We start from the raw sequence: 25,170 nt of genomic DNA on the forward strand, positions 1-25,170 counted from the left end.
GTTGGAAGAGACCTCAGGAGGTCATCTAGTCCTACTCAAAGCAGGACCAATCCCCAATTTTTGCCCCAGATCCCAAATGGTCCCCTCAAGGATTGAACTCACAACCCTGGGTTTTTAGCAGGCTAATGCTCAAACCACTGAGCTATCTCTCTCCCCTAAACAAAAATGTGACAAAAAGCTGTATAGCCTTGAGCCAGTGAAGCACTTAAACAGGCTAACCTTGAAGCATATGAGTAATCCCACTGACTTCTATGGGACTACTCGGAAGCTTAATTATAAGCATTTGCTGAAGTGCATTGCTGAATCAGGGCCTCGGGGCACTATTAAGGTTAAGTGTTATGTATAATATTTCCCAGGGCAGCAGTATTTCAAGTCCACTTTTCACCTGCAGTTTCCTAGCATAAAATAAAGTTGGGCTGTGGGCAGGGCATAGGAAAGAGTGAATAATCAGGACTGCAGTGCTGGGGATGAGAAGAAAGATCTGCCTCCGTTCAGTGGAGGCAGGCAACAAGGATGTACAAAAAGACTTTAGAATGTTGCAGTCCAGATTTGTATACAGGGACTTGGAGCATAGGCAAACCAAGCTTTAAAGCTTCCTCCTTCAGAACATTAATTCTTATAAAGTGTGACTATCCCTCTGGTGGCACAGAACGCTAGTCTAAAATGCATATTTAATTTATGAGAGTAGCAAGAGTATGTGACTAGAATATCAGAGGTATGCTGTTATGTGACTTCCACCGCTCTTTCTGTTCCCTGATGCAGTGTTCAATTGAATGTGGCAGCGGAACCCAACAGAGAGAAGTCATTTGTATTAGAAAAACGGAAGGCAGTTTTGATGTGTTGAACCCTTATGAATGTTCATTTTTGGAAAGACCGCCCAGCCAGCAGTCCTGCTACCTCAAACCCTGTGGGGCTAAGTGGTTTAATACAGAGTGGAGCACAGTAAGTCCTTTTTTTCTTTTCTATATTCAAGCCAGAATGGTGCATCTCTGACCATCTCCTTTGTATTTATGTGAAAAACATCACATGGGGAATAATACTGACCTTGAAGTGAGACTTCATATTCTCTGCACGTGAATTATATTGTAAATAAAACCTGCTTTCTGCTGCCTCTGGGGCAAAGCAGCTGGAAATCTTCCCTACAGGGACAGCCAAGGAGTCCCACAACAGAAAAAGAAAGGGAGTACTTGTGACACCTTAGAGACCAATTTATTTGAGCATAAGCTGTAGCTCACGAAAGCTTATGCTCAAATAAACTGGTTAGTCTCTAAGGTGCCACAAGTACTCCTTTTCTTTTTGCGAATACAGACTAACACGGCTGCTACTCTGAAACCCCAACAGAAAGCAATCCCCAGGTAGTGCGGCTGCCTCTGCATCAGCCATGTCTCCCTCCATATAGGGGGCATGCTGAGGAAGAATGGAGCTTATACTACTTCACCTGATCCTTGTCCCTATGCCCTGGTCTACACTAGGGGGTGGGATCGATCTAAGTTACGCAACTTCAGCTACGTGAATAACGAAAAGGAGTACTTGTGGCACCTTAGAGACTAATCAATTTATTTGAGCATGAGCTTTCGTGAGCTACAGCAAGTGAGCTCACGAAAGCTCATGCTCAAATAAATTGGTTAGTCTCTAAGGTGCCACAAGTACTCCTTTTCTTTTTGCGAATACAGACTAACACGGCTGTTACTCTGATACGTGAATAACGTAGCTGAAGTCTACGTACTTAGATTGACTTACTGTGGTGTCTTGACTGCTGCCACTCCCCCGTCGACTCCGCCTGCGCCTGTCGCCGCGGTGGAGTACAGGAGTCGACGGGAGAGCGCTCGGGGATCGATTTTAAATTTTAAATCGATCCCCGCCCACCAATCTGGTGGGTAGTGAAGACATACCCTATGGGACCACTGCAGACAACATAATTTAGAGCAGTCTTTATGCCGCTTATGGCCCCCAGCTTGTCCATGATGAAGGGAGCAGAAAAATGGTATAGAGAGTCCTCCACACTCCCAAATCTCCTCAGCTGCAGTGAGGGTAAACTAATGTGGGATTTAGTTAATCAGATAAAAGAGAATGTAGACATCTGAAATGCTATGGTGTCAAGCCAGATTCCTTTCTGTTGGGGGACTCTTCGGCTGCCCTCTATGGAAGATTTCCAGCTACTTTGCAACACTGACACAAAGCACGTTTTATTTACAATATAATTCATGTACAAAGAATATTAAGTTTCACTTCAAGGTCAGTAGAATTATCCTTGATACTGTAGGCTCAGTGCTTAGGGCGATGCTCGTGGACTCATGTGAATACTTCAGAATTTCAACTTTATATTTTAAAAATTTGTCATGATTGTGAAAACTCAAGTGTAAGCAATACAGTGATTCTGCCTGAGTCTGGAGACTCAGCTTGGACTGTCTCATTCACCTTAATTGTTAGCTCTGAAATCCACTGCTTTGAGGGGTCCCACCAATACCATCCCAGAAGAGGACTCTGTGCTTGGGGGGTCCTTGTTGCTGTCACCTGGATCTTGACTCTACTGGCGTACCTCTAGGCAGAGGTAACACTCCAGACATAGTCCTGTGTTTGGCAAAGTGGAGGCTGAGTCTTTCCTCCTCTGGGATAGATCCCAGCCTTCCGGAATAGAGGGAACAGTGGTCTGGGAAGTACATAGGCTCAGCCTGTCCGAAGAAGAATTGGTGAGTCCTCACCAGGTATGAGGGTACTTATGAGTGAGAATCCAAGTTGGGATAGGGCTAGAGTGTGTGGGCCGTAGAGGACGGGGCACTTGGGCACAAAGACCCCAGATTGCCTGTTTAACTGGGAGACGGCAATCTGGCTTTATGTTGCCTTCCAAACGAACAATGAGCCCATATTCTCAGCATTGTGTCATTAAACTGGAAAAATGGAAAAGGCTCTGCTGAGCATAGCCAGCTTTGTGTGACTGGTAAATCTGTGAATTAAAATGCCTGAGGAATTTTATGAAATGGTTAGTCCATTCCACAGTGGAACTGGCATTTGATCCCTAAGAAATAGCTAGAAAAATACTTCTGGCCAAATTCAGAAATCAGAAATAACTTTATACTCTTATTGATCTTAAAGTGAGGTAGAAAGGAACTTATTTAACGGATATTAAATTAATGTCAGTAATTTTTCTGTGACACTAGGCTAGAGATCTCACCACAGCTTTTGCAGCAGCACAGCCGTCAGTCACAATGTGGTGGTTTTGTGGTGTGTGATTGTGGTTTTAGCTGCCCATTTTAATCAATAATGCAACAATGCTCTCTTCTGCAGCTGCTTATAATAAAACTACCATTCTTCTAGCTGCTCCTTGATGGCATTTTTTTCTGATGTTTCTACAACAGAAAACAATTGCAGTAAAATTGATTAAATAAATTTTCAGCTGTAGTTTAGTACAATCAAGGGTCTTTGAGGCTGACTTGTGTTAGTTTTTTCCCCCTAAAGAATATCCCTTTGTGACTGTGAATTTAAAATGATCCTGGGGCAATATTTATTCATGATATATGGTGTAACCCTGCAAGAAGCTGAACACCAGCAAATCCTATTTTAAATTAAAAGGGAGTAGAGATTTCTATTCAGGGCTTGGCTACCCAGGGAGTTACTCTGCAATAGCTATTCCTGATTAATTTCCTGTCTGGATGCTTTTATTCTGGAATAAAAGTACTTTAAACTGAATTATTTTTATCCAAGTGGACCAAACTAATTTGGATTAAGGCATTCTTATATAGCTACTCCATTTTAAATCACACCGTATCTTAATCCAGATTAATTTATCTGTGTAGACAAGCTTTCAGACCCTTTTTCATGTCTATCATTTTGGAATCTCCATCTTTTAAGATCAGGTACATATCATTTAATGTTCTTCATTTGTTTAGGTTGTATACTATAAACTTATAAATCGGCTTGATAAATAAACATTACTAATTATGGCTATTAAACTTTTCCGATATTGCTGGGTTTCTTACGGCATGATCTTGCAAATCTTTCTATTTACCTCAGCAGGTACTAGTTGGACTCTTAGTATGGGCAATTTCCCTTATTTTCATCATGTAATGAATTTGCATCGTCACTTGTACAATGACTAGAAATTTCAGAGAGCCAGCTCAAGGATTGCCTAATACGATTTCTTGATTCCCAGGAAAAATTGCAGAGCAATGTGTGTGCCGCTTTCCCATATTGTCTGCATAATGTGCAATGCAATGGTCTCTAAATGTTCTGGAATATTCAGGATATATCAGGGAAATTCCCCACTGAGAGACGAACATGTCATTACTGTTGAGTTGAGTGAGACTTGTAAGCAGTATTGTAGTTTTACATTTGCTGCTGGGTCTGAATGATACAGGAAAGAAGGGCACCACCAGGGCAAGAATGATTTGGAAAGGATTTAAAAGCTTTTGGAGATTAGGATCTAAACCACTCAGCTACTAGTGGAATTGATAACAAACACATGCTGCAGCCCACTGGAGTTAATTTACCAGTTTTTATAAATGGAGATTATTTATGGAATTATTTTATCATAAAAAGAACTTGAATGGAGCCTTCAAGATGTGCACATACCATAGCTAAGAAAACGTGTGATCTTCACATTGTAATTTTGTCTTGCCTCATCTCTGCAGTTGTTTTTCTCAGCCATCCATTTATGTAATAATTCCAGTAGTAGGGTCCAGTACTGCAAAAAAAAAATACCTACAAGTGTAGTGCTCACAACTGTGAACGTTTCCATTCCCCCACTAGTAGTAACTGTATTCATTAGTCAGTGTTGGCATGATCTGGTTCTTGTTTTGAACTTCTTCCATACTATGTCTTTATTTTTTTTTTCTGCAAACTGCCTGTCACAATTTGGGGAACTGTACAAATAATAAATAATGTCACCAGCATCATCTCTCTCTCAAAAAGCATTTGGGAAATATTGCAACTTATTTTCTAGTTTTGTATATAATTTGAATACAATCCCAGTTTTCAATGCAACTAACACAAAAGAAGGCTGCCTCCTAAACTGATATAACTTGGCATAGACACATTGACCTCAGAGAAGCTATATTGATTTACCCAGGTTGAAGATTTGGCCCACAAAATATAACGAGAACTAACATTCATGAAACCAATGTTTCAGAAAAACTACACCATGTTAGGAAAAATAATACTATCTGCAGGAATAATATCAGTGAAGAATATGCTGCTTATCAGAATAAATAGAAATTAACTGTTTATAAGGTTGTTGGGAGGTCTCAAATTCTATATAGTTCCAAGTGTCTGGAGGGTTTTTTTTTGTCCACTTGTTTGTTTTATTAGATTCCTAACTGACCACATCAAATAAAAGAGAGAGAGGGGGCATTTTCAGTCTAAACATTTTTTACACACAGACCAGTAATCCCTGACTATCATTGTATATGTGTGGGTTTGAATATACCTTATGGGACAAAGAAAAGGGAGAAACCTTCACTATGGCAATGTTTCGGGATGTTACCTAGAGTGACTTTCCACTAGTTATTTCACTATGGTTCAAGAGGGAGTACTTTTTTTTATTGCCTTTCTTAGTATGCAGTACTTGTGGCACCTTAGAGACTAACCAATTTATTTGAGCATAAGCTTTCATGAGCTACAGCTCACTTCATCGGATGCATACTGTGGAAAGTACAGAAGATCTTTTTATACACACAAACCATGAAAAAATGGGTGTTTACCACTACAAAAGGTTTTCTTTGCCTCCACATCCCACTCTCCTGCTGGTAATAGCTTATCTAAAGTGATCGATCACTCTCCTTACAATGTGTATGATAATCAAGTTGGGCCATTTCCAGCACAAATCCAGGTTTTCTCCCCACCCCACCCTACCACAAACCCACTCTCCTGTTGGTAATAGCTTATCTAAAGTAATCACTCTCCTTACAATGTGTATGATAATCAAGGTGGGCCATTTCCAGCACAAATCCAGGGTTTAACAAGAACATCTGAGGGGGGGGGGTAGGAAAAAACAAGAGGAAATATGTTACCTTGCATAATGACTTAGCCACTCCCAGTCTCTATTCAAGCCTAAGTTAATTGTATCCAATTTGCAAATGAATTCCAATTCAACAGTCTCTCGCTGGAGTCTGGTTTTGAAGTTTTTCTGTTGTAATATCGCAACTTTCATGTCTGTAATCGCGTGACCAGAGAGATTGAAGTGTTCTCCGACTGGTTTATGAATGTTATAATTCTTGACATCTGATTTGTGTCCATTTATTCTACATCCATAGTGGCCAGGATGGTGTTATCAGGAAGATCACTGATGGATTGCTGGTAGCGTAGGCCCTGAGGAGGGAGTACCAACACTCCCAGCTACCTTCGAGACACCACTGACTTCCTGAGGAAACTACAATCCATCAGTGATCTTCCTGATAACACCATCCTGGCCACTATGGATGTAGAAGCCCTCTACACCAACATTCCACACAAAGATGGACTACAAGCCGGCAGGAACAGTATCCCCGATAATGTCACGGCAAACCTGGTGGCTGAACTTTGTGACTTTGTCCTCACCCATAACTGTTTCACATCTGGGGACAACGTATACCTTCAAATCAGCGGCACTGCTATGGGTACCCACATAGCCCCACAGTATGCCAACATTTTTATGGCTGACTTAGAACAACGCTTCCTCAGCTCTCGTCCCCTAACGCCCCTACTCTACTTGCGCTATATTGATGACATCTTCATCATCTGGACCCATGGAAAAGAAGCCCTTGAGGAATTCCACCATGATTTCAACAATTTCCATCCCACCATCAACCTCAGCCTGGTCCAGTCCACACAAAAGATCCACTTCCTGAACACTACAGTGCTAATAAGCGATGGTCACATAAACACCACCCGATACCGGAAACCTACTGACCGCTATTCCTACCTACATGCCTCCAGCTTTCACTCTGACCACACCACACGATCCATTGTCTACAGCCAAGCTCTGCGATACAACCGCATTTGCTCCAACCCCTCAGACAGAGACAAACACCGACAAGATCTCTATCAAGCATTCTTACAACTACAATACCCACCTGCAGAAGTGAAGAAACAGATTGACAGAGCCAGAAGAGTTCCCAGAAGTCACCTACTACAGGACAGGCCTAACAAAGAAAATAACAGAAAGCCACTAGCCATCACCTTCAGCCCCCAACTAAAACCCCTCCAACGCATTATTAAGGATCTACAACCTATCCTGAAGGATGACCCAACACTCTCAGAAATCTTGGGAGACAGGCCAGTCCTTGCTTACAGACAGCCCCCCAACCTGAAGCAAATACTCACCAGCAACCACATACCACACAACAGAACCACTAACCCAGGAACCTATCCTTGCAACAAAGCCCGTTGCCAACTGTGCCCACATATCTGTTCAGGGGACACCATCACAGGGCCTAATCACATCAGGCACACTATCAGAGGCTCGTTCACCTGCACATCTACCAATGTGAAATATGCCATCGTGTGCCAGCAATGCCCCTCTGCCATGTACATTGGGCAGACTGGACAGTCTCTACGTAAAAGAATAAATGGACACAAATCAGATGTCAAGAATTATAACATTCATAAACCAGTCAGAGAACACTTCAATCTCTCTGGTCACGCGATTACAGAAATGAAAGTTGCGATTTTACAACAGAAAAACTTCAAAACCAGACTCCAGTGAGAGACTGTTGAATTGGAATTCATTTGCAAATTGGATACAATTAACTTAGGCTTGAATAGAGACTGGGAGTAGCTAAGTCATTATGCAAAGTAACCTATTTCCCCTTGTTTTTTCCTACCCCCCCCCCCCCCAGACGTTCTTGTTAAACCCTGGATTTGTGCTGGAAATGGCCCACCTTGATTATCATACACATTGTAAGGAGAGTGATTACTTTAGATAAGCTATTACCAACAGGAGAGTGGGTTTGTGGGGGGGTGGGGTGAAAACCTGGATTTGTGCTGGAAATGGCCCAACTTGATTATCATACACATTGTAAGGAGAGTGATCAGTTTAGATAAGCTATTACCAGCAGGAGAGTGGGATGTGGAGGCAAAGAAAACCTTTTGTAGTGGTAAACACCCATTTTTTCATGGTTTGTGTGTATAAAAAGATCTTCTGTACTTTCCACAGTATGCATCTGATGAAGTGAGCTGTAGCTCATGAAAGCTTATGCTCAAATAAATTGGTTAGTCTCTAAGGTGCCACAAGTACTCCTTTTCTTTTTGCGAATACAGACTAACACGGCTGTTACTCTGAAACCTGTTAGTATGCAGTATGTTTCTGAATAATCCATGAAATCAGCATGAATGTAATACTAAAATTTGACACAGATGTTTTTCTTGCAACTAAGTCTGCATTGAAAAATGGCTATTAAGTATTTAGCATTGGAGAAGATTAAACAACTGATACATGTTGTACTTGGAAAATTAGTTCTGCAAAAATAGAAATGTTCTTACAACTGGACCTAATAATATTCTATTAATTAATCATGCATCTTGAATTATCCCCCAGTTCTTTGTATGAATCATGTTTCATTTGACTGCTGGGTGAAGAGCAATACCAATAAACTGTCCTTAGCATCTGTTTCAGAGTAGCAGCTGTGTTAGTCTGTATCCGCAAAAAGAAAAGGTGTACTTGTGGCACCTTAGAGACTAACAAATTGATTTGAACATAAGTGTTCATGAGCTACAGCTCACTTCATCAGATGCATCCGATGAAGTGAGCTGTAGCTCACAAAAACTTATGCTCAAATAAATTTGTTAGTCTCTAAGTGCCACAAGTACTCCTTTTCTTTTAGCATCTGTGTTAAGACTAGGAAGCCTGAGTGGGCTTTTATTGGAGATCCATTCCAGGGAAATGGGTGTAAATGATCAAAATCAAACTTGATAAATCCAGTTATCCTTTCAGTCCTTCAGCAAATAGATGAGACAGAATATAAAGATACAGGGCCTGCTTACACGAGGTATGAATTTGGCCCTCTATAGCTGAGTATAATTATTGCAAATTATGTATTTTTTCTGTTACTAAGTGGTTTCACCCCTTAATGATATTACCCAGAGCATTAAGAAGTGCCTCTTTCCAGCATTATGACTTCATTTAAAATTAAGGGACACTAAAGAATGATGGATGTGCTCCAGTTCCCAAAGCAATCTGATATTTACCATAAAACAGTCTACAGTACTTGGAACATCACTGAGAGTAGAGCTTACTGTGTAGAGAGTGCCATGTATCAACAATTTCCAAGGAAGTGGGCCTGCTGCTGTGCACCAGTGCCACAAGTGACTTTGGTTTCATATATCTTCCCAACGTTGCTCATCTTTGACAAAGTAGCTTATTAGAATTATGATGAAAAATGAACATTTGTCACAAAAATGAAAACCCAAACTCCAGTATTTCCTCAGAAGGACATGTGATATGTTTGATGAGCACTTAGATGCCATCTTATCAAATGCTGTAGTTCACTCCTCTCCATGGCCTTAAATCAAATCCAAAATGACAGTCGTTTGTGTGGAGAGCCCACAGATCCCTCATTTTGATTTTCCTTCTGCAAACCTTTAGGCAAGTGCCTTTGAAAGTAATATGATTCTAAATCCCTCCTGACATTTTTTTCCCACATGACATTAAGCATAGAAATTGCTTTTTGTTTGTCCTCTTGCTTGCATTACTCATTTATCTGGCCACGCTTAGGGCATTAAAGGAAAGCAGAAAAGAAGGGGGAACACTTTAGCCACTCTTTTTCAGAGGGGAAAACAAAATAAAACAAAGTAGCTGACCAGAATCCAGATTTCTCCCTGTAACTGTTTCTTGGGTGCTTCTCTAAAAACCAAAATTCATGTTTGGCTCTCAATAAAATCAACATAAATCCAGAGTAACTCAACAGAAGTCAGTCTAAAGTGAGACCCAGGTTCAAGTCTGTGCTCTGCCACAAAATTCCTGTGTGACTTTGGTCAAGCTTCTTAACCTCTCTGTGCCTCAGTTTCCCATGTGTAAAATGGTGCTAATGATATTTCTCTACCTCATAGGGCTGAGGTTAAACAAATTAGCAATTGTGAGGTGTTTTGAGATGTTCTGATGAAAAGCACTATCTGAGAGTCAGGTATTATTCCTGTTGTTGTTTTATGTCAGTGGAATTTCTTCAGATTTCTGTTGGTGTTGCTGACAGCCAATTTTGGCCAAAGTGAATCTCTACTATCAAAGACTGGAGTTTTTAAAGACCTTTGTGAAGATACTGGCTGTTTTGTTTAAAACACTTAATCCTCTTTGGGGGTTTTCAAGAATACTTGAAGGTGCTGTTTCTGTGTCTGATTTTAGTAGACGTGCCAGGAACCAGAGCAGAACTCTCAGCAATTGCCAATGGTATGTGCAAGTATAGGAGTAAGTGCTGAGACAGTAATAAGCCACCCTGCAAATCTGTGATCCAGATGTTATAGCTTCTCTTAGGGCCAAATTCAGCTCAAGTCTGCCCTGGTGCAGCTCCGCTGCAGTCAATGGAATGGCACTCTCTTTAGACTCAGGCTGAACTTGGCCCTTTCGGTGAAGTCCTCCTGGCTCCCAAAATGAAGCAGCATTTCAGTGATTACGCTGAGTAGGATGGTCCAAGAAGTGGAGAGGACACAGAGGAGAACTCTTTGCCTCCTGTAGTCCTCCAGCGTTGTATGTGGGGGTGTGTAGGGTATGTAAGGTCAGCCCAAGGGAGTGATAGAGACATGGCAAATAGGTCTGCGACTTTCACTGATACTCCAACTTGCTACATTTGACACTGAGTTGTAGCAGTAGTCAAGACTCAGCTGCCCTTGTCCGTCCCGTCTTCCCTCCCTTCAGTTTTCATTTCCACAATCACCCATGTTTGTTCTGTGCAAAAGCTGTTTAGTTCAGTTGAGCAGAATGCACATGAATTTCACATTGCAGCATGTTTATGGTATCCATAAATATTTTTCTCCTCTAGAGAAAATGAGATTTTGTTTTTTCAGAACATTTTCTGTAGCTAGAGGGTGAATTAAAGACTCCTGGGCTATCAATTCCATATATATTTCACGCAGGCTGCATTTACTTTAAAACAATCCTGTGTGTTTTGATCAAAGGGCATTGGAGTTGGTTACAGGTGCCACGAGAAAGTATAGTGCGTTTGGGGATTAAGGAATCACAGTTCTCCCCCCACCTTCCCTCTTTTCCCTACTGTGATGCTGGCAGACCAGGTGCCAGCTCATGCTGAAGGCCCAGGCCAATTCACTTGTGTATTAGCATAGGTCAAAGTGATTGTTAAATGTATAAGAGTATATTGGTGTTTAAACTTCATGAAAACTAATGGGATGTTGCTTGCATTGTTTTCACTTATCTGTATCCTGTTATAGTGTAATAACAAACATTACATTGTGTAAACACCTGTAACTAAATAACCCATCAAAGGGAGAAAGAAACCTTGTGGAATGCATATGAAGAACTTTAACAGAAAAGTGCTCATTTTGAAGCAAGTGGTCATTGTGATGATCGGAGGTCAAAGACCCAAAATGTGTACCTCTCTCTCTGTCATCAAAGGAAAAGCCCACATGGGTAGTGACCCTGTCAGCTTATTTTCTATGAGAAGAAGCTATAAGTATGGATTCAGGGAAAGATCCTTCATCTCTGGACTATTTGGACTCCTACAGGGAAGTGTACCAGATGCAAAGCGGAGATTCCCCAGGGACAATCTGGGACAGGGCCATCCTTAGGCATACGCAGCATATGCAGCTGCACAGGGTACCTTGAAAATTGGGGCACCAAATTGCCCCAAATTTCATGGTGCCCTAGGCAACTGCATGCTGTATAGGCAGCAGCACCAGCCCTGCGACCAGCCCTATCCCCTGGCCAGCCCCCGCACGGGCTGCGCCCACTGCAAGGGGCAGGGCCATCACTAGGGGGGTGTGGAGCCCCGGACAACTCCCTCCACCCCACTTCTTACCCTCCCCCCCTGCTCCGCCCCCGGCCCGCCCCCCATTCCACCTCTTTCCCAGCGACCCCGCACTCACCAGCAGAGGCGGGAAGTGGAGCAACCCGGCCCCAGTCCGCTCCACTCCGCCAGCTCCCAGCCGCGGCACACCGCTTCCCGCTGCTGGTGAGTGTGGGGAGGTTAGGGAAAGGATGTCCCCTACATTCACCGGCGGCATGTCGCTGGTCAGGGGGGTTAGGGATAGGTTCTCTCACCCCCCGGACTCACCGGCGGCAGGAAGCAGAGCCCCGCAGCTGGGAGTTGGTGGAGTAGAGCTGGCTGGCGCTGGGCTGCTCTGCTTCCTGCCACCGGTGAGTCTGGGGGGGGAACTTTTCCCTAACCCCACCCCCCTGAGCAACATGTCTGGGCCTGGGGCAAGGGAAGCGGAGTGGGCTGGGCCACATCACTCAGCTTCCAGCCGCCAGCGAGTGCGGGGGCGTCCTTTCCCCAACCTTCCTGCACTCACCGGCGGCGGGAAGCGGAGCGTCGTGGCTGGGAGCTGGTGGAGTAGAGCTGGCTGGAGCCAGGCTGCTCCACTTCTCTCCACTGCCAGTGAGTGTGGAGGTGGGATCTCTTCCCCCAAGCCCCCTTCCCCAAGTGACACGGCTGGGGCCAGGGCGAGGGAAGCGGAGCGGGCTGCTCCCAGCACCCCGCTAATCCCCTGGGCCACTCTGGGCCTGTGGGGCCCCCAAAAGTGCCCCCCCACAGCTCCTGCCTCCCAGACCCTAGGCGGGGAGGCCTAGGGCCCCACACGCCCTCCCCCCCCACCACGGGGGGTTGTATAGGGCACCTAAATGGCTAGGGATGGCCCTGATCTGGGAACCCTGAAAAGTTTATTGCATCACTGCCACCATTTGGAATTACAAACTGTGACTCACCTGTACATATATTTTACCTACTTTACCTCTCAGTAATTCTTGCTTCCTTTTCTTAGCTAATAAACCTTTAGCTAGTTGACTATAGAATTGGCTACCAGTGTTGTCTTTAGTGTAGGATCTAGAGTACCATTTGATCTGGGGTAAGTGACTGGTGTCTTGGGACTGGGAGCAACTTGGGACTGATGTGGTGTGATTTTTGGTTTAAGTGACCTTTTATCAGAAAGTCCAGTTGTCTGGGTGGCAAGATAGACTAGAGAGTCTAAGGGGTCTGTCTGTGACTCCATGGTAAGACTGGTATAGTGATCCAGGAGTTCACATTTGTCCCTGGCGTGGTGAAATCTAAATATAAAACACCATCAGTTTGGGGTGTCTTCCCTGTTGTCTGACAATCTGCCCTGAGGTAGGCACTCACAGTCGTGAACCACTCCAGACAGCGTGACACCCACTGTCTGTTCAATAGTCTCTTTGAGGTTGATTTGGTGTGGTGTACAGGCCAATCCCTGAGCAGAAGCAATGACCCTTGCTCATCAGACAGGAAAATAGCATTCCCATTGTTATCACACTGACTGTTAAAGAGTTGCAGCTGGGGTTGTTGTTTTTCACTCCATCGTGTTGGAACCTTCCCCCCCCCCCCCCACCACACACACACTACAAATTGTTCCTCGAATTCCTCTCACATCTATAACAATCTTTCTGGCTTCCTGTCATCCAGCTAACAGGATGGTTGATAAAATGTACCCCAGAAGGGGGTACTATGAGAGTATTTCAATTGAAGTGATTTCTCTTAGAGAGAGCCTTGTCTTGCTCATTTGTCCTGGGGATCATGAGGACAGGGGATTTTTCTTGAGCCCTAACAGGAAATGACTCCCATAACTTTCTAGTCAGCATTTTAAGGCTCCCAATCCTATTGAAGTCAATGGAAAGAAGGAGGCTTTGGATAAGGGTATACGCCCCCTTTCTCTGTGAGGGTTTCCTAGTACAAATTATCACCTTCCTGAATTTTAACTCATTTGATTTCAGTGTTCCAAATCCTGTGAAGGAGGATTCCGGGTTCGAGAAGTGCGATGTCTGTCAGATGATCTGACACCCAGTAACCAATGTGATCCACAGCTTAAACCAGAAGAAAAAGAATCTTGTAACACTCAGGATTGTATACCAGAAATAGGTAAGGAGACAAGAAAACTCGACTGTTTTGATTGTGGAACTCCATCTAGTAGAGAAAATATTTAACAATCCTGTATAGGCTCTTTGGGTTCAGCTTTTATTTTCTGTTCTGATTTTAGGAGTTCATTTTTAAACAAAACAAGGCTCTCTTTTTAAAAAGGTACAGTAGGTTCTCATAGACATTAAGGCCAGAAAGGACCATCATGATCATCTAGTCTGACCTAGTCACATTGCAAACCATAGAACCTCACCCACTCCTGTAATAGATCCATAACCTCTGGCTGAGTTACTGAAGCCCTCAAATCATGATTTAAAGACTTCAAGTTACAGAGAATCTGACATTTACTCCAGTTCAAACGAGCAAGTGACCCATGCCCCATGGTGTAGAGAAAGGTGAAAAACCCCTCGGGTCTTTGCCAATCTGACCCTGGGGAAAATTCTGTGATCAATTAGACCCTGAGCATGTGGCAAGACCCACCAGACAGACAGCTGGGAAAGAATTCTCTGTAGTAACTCAGAGCCCTCTCCATCCAGTGTCCCATCACCAGCCATTGGAGATATTTGCTGCTAGCAGTCACAGATCAGCTACATGCCATTGTAGGCAGTCTCATCATAACATCCCCTTCCTAAACTTATCAAGCTCAGTCTGGAAGCCAGTTAGTTTTTTTGCCCCCACTGCTCCACTTGGAAGGCTGTTCCAGAACGTCACTCCTCTGAAACTTTTGTCTAATTTCAAGCCTAAACCTTTTTGATGGCCAGTTTATATCCATTTGTTCTTGTGTCAACATCGGTGCTTAACTTAAATAACTCCGCTCCCTCCCAATATTTATCCCTCTGATGTATTTAGAGAGAGCAATCATACCTCCCCTCAGCTGTCTTTTGCTTAGGCTAAACAAGCCAAGCTCTTTGAGTCTCCTGATTAAAATGTTTTCCTTGAACTCTGTCAGAAATTGACTTCCCTTTGAAGTCCCAGAGAGCATGAGAGATTTTTTGATCTGCTAAAATGGCACATTTGGGTTAATTTTGGTGTGTATTTTATGGCACCTCGTATTTTGAATGTTTGATTTGGTGGGTTCTTACTGATTTAGCCCTAAAACCAGAAAATCTAATCATGTACAATATTCTATGTCTTCCAATACCTTGTATGAGAAACTATCCATACAAAAAAAAATTTCTTCAGTATGAACTTCCTGGTGCTGTTGCATACATTCATAGATTCCAAGGCCAGAAGAGACCATTATGAGCATCTAGTCTGACCTTCTTTATAATACGGGCGATAGAACTTCCCCAAAATAATTCCTAGATTTCACTTTTCTTCTTGATTTTAAAATGTCAATCTAAGATGTCAATGCAGAGTCAAATTTCTTTCATAAAATTTATTAACCAAAATGTAACATTTTTGCATTACTTTGATATTGTCAGGGATTTTTTCATAATTTTATGTAATAATTTTATTACTAATTATAATTACTAGAGAAGGGGAGAAAGATGTATTAAGAAGCAGACTGAACCTCATTTTGTTCTGCATCAACTTTCAGGTCAAATTTGTTCACAAATATAGATTTTGTAAAAATTAGCTGTTTATGTAGCGTAAGACTGATAGAAATGTTGTTGTTCTTCCTCCACATGGAAACAGTTTTGTTTAAAACAAATTAATACTGACAAGTCTCATGATTTTATTGTGTGCCTTGTGTTATTTGGTCTTTTTCTTAAAATCCCTGCTCCTTGAGTTATGTGATTATGTGAGAATCTCAGTTTTCATCAAAAAAGCAAGTTTCTAGCCCTCATGGTTTTTAAATGTGAATGGAGTGCATCCTAGTGGCTCAGAACCCAGAAGGCAAATATAAAGAACCCAACATTTATTATTTTTCAAAATCTCAATATTTATAAGCCAATCTTGTGATTGTGGGGGGCCTGATTCATGACTTTTCAGTGCTTGGCGATTGGCAGTACTGTTAATATTCCCCTGAAGCATTAGCCACCCAAACACTGCAGCATGGTATTTATTACCTGAGAATCTGAAAGTGAAAATGACACAAACCTGACTATACAAACAAGTGCTACTGCCTAGTCTATTTTCATTATTCAAGCCAAATTAAGTGTAAAAAGCAAACACAAACTGTTTATAGATTCATAGATACTAAGGTCAGAAGGGTAATAATTAATTACCAAAACCATGTTATCCCATCATACCATCTCCTCCATAAACTTATCGAGTTTAATCTTAAAGCCAGATAGGTCTTTTGCCCCCACTGCTTCCCTTGGAAGGCTATTCCAAAACCTCATTCCTCTGACGGTTAGAAACCTTCATCTAATTTCAAGTCTAAACTTCCTGGTGGCCAGTTTATATCCATTAGTTCTTGTGTCCACATTGGTACTGAGCTTAAATAATTCCTCTCCCTCTCCAGTATTTATCCTTCTGATATATTTATAGACAGCAATCATATCTCCCCTCAACCTGTTAAAAGTAAAGGAGATTTTTTTAAAATGTGCACTTTTTTCTAATTTTATTCAAGTAAAAAAAGTTATTGTAGTTTTAATAATTTAACTTACTTACATCGGTAGGCTATTTTAAAATATATGCTTTTTTACCTGATAGTGAATCTTTAAAAATAAATTTGTGCTCTACCATAATCTGCTCTGATAACATAATCTTTCTGAATCATAAAGGTCTGTGCTTTTTTTTCTCCCCAGATGAAAATTGCAAAGACAAATACTACAACTGCAATGTGGTGGTGCAGGCCCGGCTCTGTGTCTATACCTATTACAAGACAGCTTGTTGTGCGTCCTGCACAAGGGTGGCCAGTAGACAATCACGGTTTCTAGGACGCAGATAACAACTACTCCATCACCCGTAACATCCATGTTTAACTTCGATATGGGAACATAAACAGTGTTACTGTTTGGACTACAACAGGTTCTACCTTCTTAAAGAGATGGTTGCCATATTGCTGAGCACATCAAGGTTATGGTTATGTCTCACACATAACATGCAGCATATAATAGGAGCTTTTTGGCTTTTTAAAATGTTCATTGTAAAACCATGATTTTTAAAGCATTATTTTTTCCTGATACTATTGTATACATCTGTTCATCAAATAATTGTTATTTAAGGAAAATACCAGCCTTCTTGTTATGAACTGAATGAAAGGAAAATCAGTCAGATGCATTTACTGGAGATGTTTGACCAGTACAGATTCAGCAGCATCATTCTTTGCTGAGAACCAACCCTTCTTTGGTGCTTTGGTCTTAAATTAGTAGATGGTATCAGTAGAACACATACATGAGAAGTGTTATGTCATAAAAAAAAACCCAGCACCCTTAGGACCCATTTAAGCTCAATTTCCCAGCACCCTAATACATGTGTTTAATTACCTCAACCCTTCATACTAAATTAGTGTCATGATTAATCTCTCTCTACTGTACTTTCACTAACTTCCTGCCTTCAACAAAGCAGCAAATGTACACACACTTTGACTGCCTATAAGTGCCTTGTATCTAATTCATAAACCAGTGCACCAAAGTTATAGCCGGTAAGTCTGTATGGATGTTGAAAGCAATCTATTACCCACCACAGTGCCCACAGTGACCTTAAGTCTTCTCTTTAACATGTGAAGCTAACAGCTGAAGCTCAAATTCATGAGTGACGTTCCTCCACTGATCTAAATTGTCAGTTTACACCAACAGAAAATCTTCCACCATGATGTAGCAATCTCGCTGCATAATAATTTTTCATTGTAGAACTGTTCAACAAGTAACAGGATCAATCCGAATGTGTATAAGATTCAGTTAGGATTGCCATCAGTTTCTGAAGCTGCCACCAAAGGATCTGGCCCTCTGTCTCTAACATGTTTTCATAACCCTTTGGCATCAGCAGTCTGTGGTGCGTTTTTTTTTTTATATATATATATATACTAACTGCTTGTGCAGTAGTTTGGAAGTCTGTATTAAGGAAATCCTGACTCCTAGCTGTTGAAGGATTATTACAGTGTAATTTGTCTTGTTTTCATCCTGTGTTCTTCCTCAGTAAACTTACTCTAAAAGAATAGTATCTATTTACACCATGTCTTCCTGTTCCAGTCAAGAATGGTTACAGATTTGCACCTGGGTTAGATGATCTTCATTTTCTACACTTACTGTATTCAGTCCTGGGATTTGCTAGAGCTAAACAGAATGAGGCATTCAGTGCAGATAAAGGCATTCAGTGCAGATTAAAAGTATTAAACTACCTGAACATTTCACAGTTCATCCACTTTTATTGAGTCTTTTTAGATATTTCTGTGTAAGTAAAATAACTTGCTTATTGAATTACTCATTGCAATGTGCTCTAAACCCTAGTGATGTCTTTAATCTTGAGTCCATTTTTAAGGTGTCCACTGTCTGAATTCAAAAACGGTGCCAAAATAATCCTATTTATACCTAATACATATTTCCTGTTGAGCTTTATGCTAGTCCTATGTTGATTGTCTTTGAGCCTGTTGTACCATCAATGTTCGATCGGGAGTCCCTATTGTAATCAGTGGGAGTTCTCCTTTGTCTCTAAAATTTGATGTCACAATAATGATTCTTTGTGATTAGAAACCATTAAATGTCGTTAGGACTTTGATTACCCTCTAATTAATTTAATTAAACAATGGGAGACCTATGTGAAATTGAAAGACTAATTATATAACTTTTTTTTGAGTTAATGATCCCTTCTCAGTTCTATGCCTTTATCTCATGAAAAGTCATCCATCAAGGAATTTAGATAGCTCTTGAAGATCTGAGATTATACTGTATACAGTAGATTCTTGACCAAAGAATTATGGGGAGAAAATGCAACATAAAACAAATGTCAAATTTCCAATGGTAGTAAATATAAATTTTCATATGAATGTCACATTGTAGCAAATCCTGACACACTGTATCTAATGTTGTTTCACTTTTGCCTTAAGAGAAGTGTATTTCATCTGCTTTAGGGAAGTATCTGTAGCATAAAAAGATTATTTACATCCCAGATGAAGAAAGAAATTATAGTTCAAACAACAAAAATATATGACCCATAAACAGTTTGCATCTACCTTTGGATAAGCTGAACAGTGAGTTGGTAAATAGGTATGTGAACGTGGTGCCTTACACGATTTATAAGCAAGTTATAAAATGTGTTGCTCTCGAACACGTGGGAGTTGGGATGGCTTAGAAGGATTTATCTTTTTGTGGGCTCCATTAATTTACCATTGAAGATGACAAAGTTCATAGGAGCCGAGTATAAAAGGGTATGTATCTATGTATATATACTCTGTATTACTCCTCAGATTCATTGCTTTTTTAGTTGAATGTGGTGACTTATATTGATAGTTATATAAACTGAGCTATCTGGTGTAAGGCCAGTTTTCATATATACCATTAAAAAGTATTAGTCTCACCTAATTAAACACCATGCAGTAAGGAGTCAGCCTGATTGTGGCCAGATTTAATCTCTTATTGTCACTGGCAAGTTTCACTATAATTATGATAGATGTTTCTAGAATATAAACTAATCAACTCTCCTTTCCTACACACACCGATGCAGAAGGACTAATATTATCTATGGTAATATTTTGTTGTCACATGAAGTGCACTTTTAAAACTATTCATTTAAAACAATTACTGCATTTTTATTGTTACAAGTGTTTGTTTTTATATAGCAGTGCACCAGTTTAGCCTGACACCATGTATAGTTCCTGATTCTTTCACTTACATTGATGTACATCAGAAATGGCACTAATGAACTCAGTGGAGTTACACAGGTATAAAACCAGTGTAAGCAAGTACAGAATCAGGCTCATTAATTTGAACAACACCTTTTCTTTATTGTGTGTTTATATATGGTAGAAAAAACATTACTTCTCACATTTCAAATCTTCAGGTTACATGATCTGGGATAAAATAGAAGATCAGAGTAACTATTGGGAGAATATGTGGATCGTCAATATAAGGCAAAGTGCTGACAGTGATTACCTCAAGCCAGCACACAACAAAGGGAGCCCCACATCTGGGTTCTCAAACATCTGTAGAGAACCCATTTTGCTGATCTTACATGACAGAGTCAGATTTTGAGGGGTGATGCAAAAGCAAGAGGGCAAGGTTTGCATGGGTTTGCATGAACATCACAGAACCCAGCCGTGGTTTCAACACACTCATACAATTACACCTAATGTAATAATCTGTCTTTGGGGCATAATATATCAGGCTGTATAGAGGCAGGGTCTAATATTAATGTTGTTTTTACAATGTTTATATGATCCCATTTCCATAGCCAGATGGTACAGATCCAAAATTGGGTCCTTTTAAGTAGGAAAACACTTGCTGTATTTTAGAGATGTGTTAACTCAGAAGTTCATTGACAAGGCATATATGGATGAGATAGCCACAACTTAACTGATTTCAGTGGGACTACTGACATTGAGGAGTGTTTGCAGGTTTGGAGTGCTAATGGCTACTGCCATGCCTGCTTACTCCACAAGCATGTTTGATGTTTAGAGCAGTGCTAGGTGATCAGACCATTTTATTACCTGGAACAGAGGACTAGCTGGCACAGCTGTGGGAATTAATACAAGTTTTGTAGCGTGAGAGAACAAGATAGCTTTTATCAGTTTGTGTCAGAGCTAAGACTAGTTATTAGTAGAACTGTTCTCCTGCTAGTTCAACCAGCTCCTGAACCGTTGGTGGTTCATTTTATTAAAATAACTACTGACTGAATTCCTGTGCAATGAACCCAGAGTACCTGTAACTGCACAATTCTGAAAGTATGTATTGTGCCTGTATTCTCACATACAGCATCTATTGTTTTCAAAGAACCATTAGAGCAATCATGTATAGATTCAAAAGCAGAAAAAAATCATTGCAGGACTTGGTTTTTATGGCACAGCTGTGTTTAATGCCTTTTGGCTCCTCTCTATAAAAGCATTTGTGATCGGTCTATTGGGCAGTTAATTGGGAAATTCAAACAGTGAATGCTGAAAGTCAACTTGCTTTGTTCCTATCACGGCTTACAGAATACGTTAGTGGGGGTTATGTTTGTTTCTATTTAGGGAGCTGAATCAAAGCAATTTACTAACACTTAACATTTTCATCTTTAGTGTTTTTAAATAGGCAAACTAATTTGCATTATAAGAAACCATTATTGGCTCAAATTCTGACCTGGTGAAAGCAGGTGCAACTTCATCAGAAATGCATCCACTAACACTAGTCTGAATTTGGCCCTTTGTCAATTTTCAATGAAACACAAGGGAGTATATTACTGCTAGTTACATTTTTTTAAATGGAGGCTCCTTGGAATTTTAATGGATTGGGAAATGCAAACTCCCATTATCTTTTGGGCTTGATTATTTCCTTTGAAAATTCAACACTTTCCCAGTGACTTTCTACCAACACTGCTTTCATTAGCCTGCTTTGTCATGGGGCACTGTGTGGGTCTCTTCAGAACTGACCTTGCAATGAGCTCATCATGGTGGACCTACGTGTCCTTGCTGACCCTCCCTGAAGTCATCAGGGGCATCATGAAGCAGGGGTGCTGGAACAATTTGTATAGTGGAGGTGCTGAGAGCCATTGAACCACACTGTTAACCCTGTATATGATGGCAACCACTTCAAGCCAGGGAGTGCAGAAGCACCCCCAGCACCTCTAGATCCAGCACCTATGTCTTTAAGGATGGGGGCCTTAACTGTGCAGATCATGAAGCCTTGATTTGAATGACACAAAAAAACTACTTTATATATGTAAAATTACTTACATTTCACCTTAACCCCATCATCCATCTTGGCAGAAGGATATACTTTATTATAACTTATTTTTTGTTATTTGTAAATACAAGATGTTTATAGGAAATATGTATTCTGAGCTATGTCTATGGAACAAGCCACTGCACCAAAATAGTTCAATTATTTAGAATATGCAGATTTTTATTAAACGGACCTAATGTGTATTTATTTACATATGCCATCTATATTTTTGTCCAGGTCTTTCATCATACTAATCCAAGTTTTCATGGAATTTTATAGCATATATAGCATATATATATATATATATATATATATATAGCATATATATATATATATGTCATATATATAGCATATATATATATATATATATATAGCATATATATATATATATATATATATATGTCATACTGTAAATCGATAGTTACCATTTTGTAATTTTCTGATTAGCCAGTTCCTTGAGTGGATTTAAAGGGGGAGTGTAAGTTAAAGTACTTTGTGACTAGTTCAGGAATATGTATCCCTGGGAATGCACCTGAACCTGAACTGTACAGCATCCTTTTCATATTGTATACATTTTCTCTTTGATGGAAAAAGTTAACTATTTTTGTTTATGACTAATTTATTTTTTATTATTGTGAAAAATAAAGTAATTAAAGATCAGCTTTTGTGACATGGTTTATTTCCTGTTTGGTGAACCCTATGTAACTCCTGTACACAGGAGTTAAAACACATGTATCAACAGCTGAATAGATCCCTGGAGGGATCGAATTAACATGCCTTATCTAGTATTGTGCAGAACATAGAAATGTTGCCAAAAGAGACATAACACTGTGCTCTATAACCTTATAGAGTAGTGACAGTGACATCCTGGTTTCCTGATAACCAATTATACCTACTAGAGATGGAAAAGAAAGCCTTTTACTGATAGGTCATCATCTCCTCCCTGCTTCCAATCCAGGTTGTTTCCTACAGTATGTTCTCAATTACAATGCCCAATTTTAAATTATTTTCTCCCGCCACTTCCCTTGAGAAGCTCTTGCTCTTTTATGCCAGGTAAAATGGCCAGAGTGGTGTAAAGCGGTCCTAAAAGCTGCCGTTCCAGCAGGGAGAGGATTCCCTTGATGCAGGCACTGTAGAAGACTGCTGTAAGGCTGTGCAGGAGGGACTTGCCCTCTCCTCTGGGGGCACTAGGATACAGGGGTGCATCCCCTCCACCTCCAGCCACGTGAGCTTATGGAAAAACCACAGAGAGGAGCCATCCACAGACTCTAACCCAGTGATACTCAGATCTCAGTTGTTCAGGAGCCAAATTAGTGATCAACATTACCCAAAGAACCACAGTAGTGTGAATTTATTGTTTCATTTACTATTTATATTTCTGACAAAGTAAATATACAGGCTCTGCTGTCCCTCTGCAGGTGAGCAATTGGCATACTCCCTCCTGCCCTCCCCTCCACCCTGCCAGTCCTCCAAGCATCTCCCTAGAGTGCCTAACCACTGGACAGCCACAGATCCTCTGGTCCCAAAGGAACAATATACCCCGGTTTAGCAATTACCCAGTAGAACATAGCTGCACTTAACACAACACATAGATTTGTTCAGAGAGAAAGCAGGTATGAGTTAATTTAACAAAGAACAGAGTCAAATAACATCACATAGAAATATTGGACACAGGAGGGTTACATATACAATAAAATTATAACACACATTCTAGAGCCTAAATTTCCCTAACGAGCTGCTGCTTGTCTAATAAGGTTCTGCTTATCCTAAGTCCTTCTCCCAGTGTTTTTCAACCAGGATGGCTGAGCCCTTCTTGTCATAAAACCAAGCCTGCTGGCAACTTACCCCCCTCAGATGGCGGCTGCCAGGGGGTCTTTCTGCACCCCTAACTATATTAGACCAGTCCTTTGTTCTTCACCCCTAAACTGGGTTCCCTCCAACCTACTAGTCATCGCTTCCTGTTAAATTAATCTCCTGAAGTGCCCGTAATCTCCTCACTAGCATTTGACTCAGTATGTAAATAGATTCCCATTGTAAAGCATACAGTGGGCAGCCAGGAAGATAAGTCTCTCACCTCCTGGAAACTGACTTAGGGCATATTACCTCTGGGTCATCTGCCTGTAATGGCAATGCTTTAAACACATACCTGCCAGTCGATACATATCTGCAATATACATATGCAATTACATATTATCTGCACATACTTTTTGCAACGATGATGCTGATCAGTGTGGCACAGGATTTCAGTACACACCTTACAAGACACTGTATGGTGAACTAGTATGAAGATACCAGCCCCCGGGGGATCCCTGTAACCCTTATGCACCTCTGTGCCCTCTGCCAGTTGGCATCACAGGGTCCTGGGGTGGCCATTTCAATCAACACTAGAGAATGTTCTCTGACTTGCATTGCATTGCGATTAATTTTTATTTGTATTATCCTAGTGCCTAGGCGCCCCAGCCATGGACCATGAGCCCACTGTGCTAGGCGCTGTACAAACACAGCCTGTAAGTTCTTTGGAGCAGGGACTGTCTTTTGTTCTAGATATAAGATAGGCAGCAAGAGATGGCTCTACAAAGATGGGGTGCACACGGAAATAAGGAGCCAATGGTGTCCAAATGGACATAGCCTGTGGGAAGGGGTAGAGCACACAAGCCGCGTGAACAGTGGGGTGGTGGCAAATAGCATGTTAGTGCCACGATTTGGTCAGCTGGGGGTTTTGGGTGGGGTTTCCTTAGGAGGGGCTCAGCCCAATGGAACACAAAGGGGAGCGTGCAGGGCAGGGACGGGTACGCGGTGAGCTGAGGTGAAGAGACAACTTGTGGCGTGGGAGGCTGGAGCCGACAGCCAAGCAGCACAGGGCAATGCAAGGTACCAACGCGTTAGCTGCAGGCGGTGGGGACAATGCGCCGTGCCTGCGGACAGCCAGCAAGTTCCCACTAGCTAAGTCACGCCTGCCTAGCCCCTCTGCTTCTGCTAGCTGAGCGAACATGTTACTGTGGTAAAGCAGCTGCTCCAGCATTATGAGTTAATGAAATGCCAGCCCCAGTGCAAGGTTTACAATGGTGCCAGTGGCTCCATGTCCATGCTCAGAAGGGGCCCTGGCCTATTCCACTTGCACTGTGCCCTGAGACCCCACTGGCTCCCCCCGCCCATCGCTTGCTCCTCTCGGCCTGCCCACTGACTGGCCGAGGGCTCCTCTCCTCCCCCTGGTCCCACCCCCTGCTCCTCTCAGCCCCCTGGCAGGACCCCAGTGCACCTCTGGCTCCAGGCCTATGGGGCCCCGCCTGCCTCCCTGGAGCTGAGCCGCCTGGGACTGGTGCAGAAGCCTTGTCAGTCTCAGCCTGGGGGAGAAGGGAGGCAGTAGTGGGGGCTTGGCTGGGCCCCTCCAGGCAAGTATGTCTTGAGAGAGCCCGGCCGGG

General features: G+C 41.7%; 1 protein-coding gene across 2 annotated transcripts in view; it reads left to right on the plus strand.

Annotated features, from left to right (window-relative positions):
- THSD4 (thrombospondin type 1 domain containing 4) overlaps positions 1-18,611 on the plus strand; it is a 612,634-nt gene extending 594,023 nt beyond the window's left edge. For both annotated transcript variants that reach the window (XM_048867069.2, XM_048867070.2), the window contains 3 exons: positions 763-942; positions 13,862-14,006; positions 16,700-18,611. In XM_048867069.2, coding sequence (XP_048723026.2) covers positions 763-942; positions 13,862-14,006; positions 16,700-16,842 — 468 coding nt within the window. In that variant the 3' untranslated portion in view covers positions 16,843-18,611. The remainder of the gene's footprint in view (positions 1-762; positions 943-13,861; positions 14,007-16,699) is intronic.
- Positions 18,612-25,170: the final 6,559 nt, after the last annotated feature.

The sequence above is a fragment of the Caretta caretta genome, chromosome 10 (assembly GCF_965140235.1).
Source record: "Caretta caretta isolate rCarCar2 chromosome 10, rCarCar1.hap1, whole genome shotgun sequence".
In the NCBI taxonomy this organism is placed as follows: domain Eukaryota; kingdom Metazoa; phylum Chordata; order Testudines; family Cheloniidae; genus Caretta; species Caretta caretta.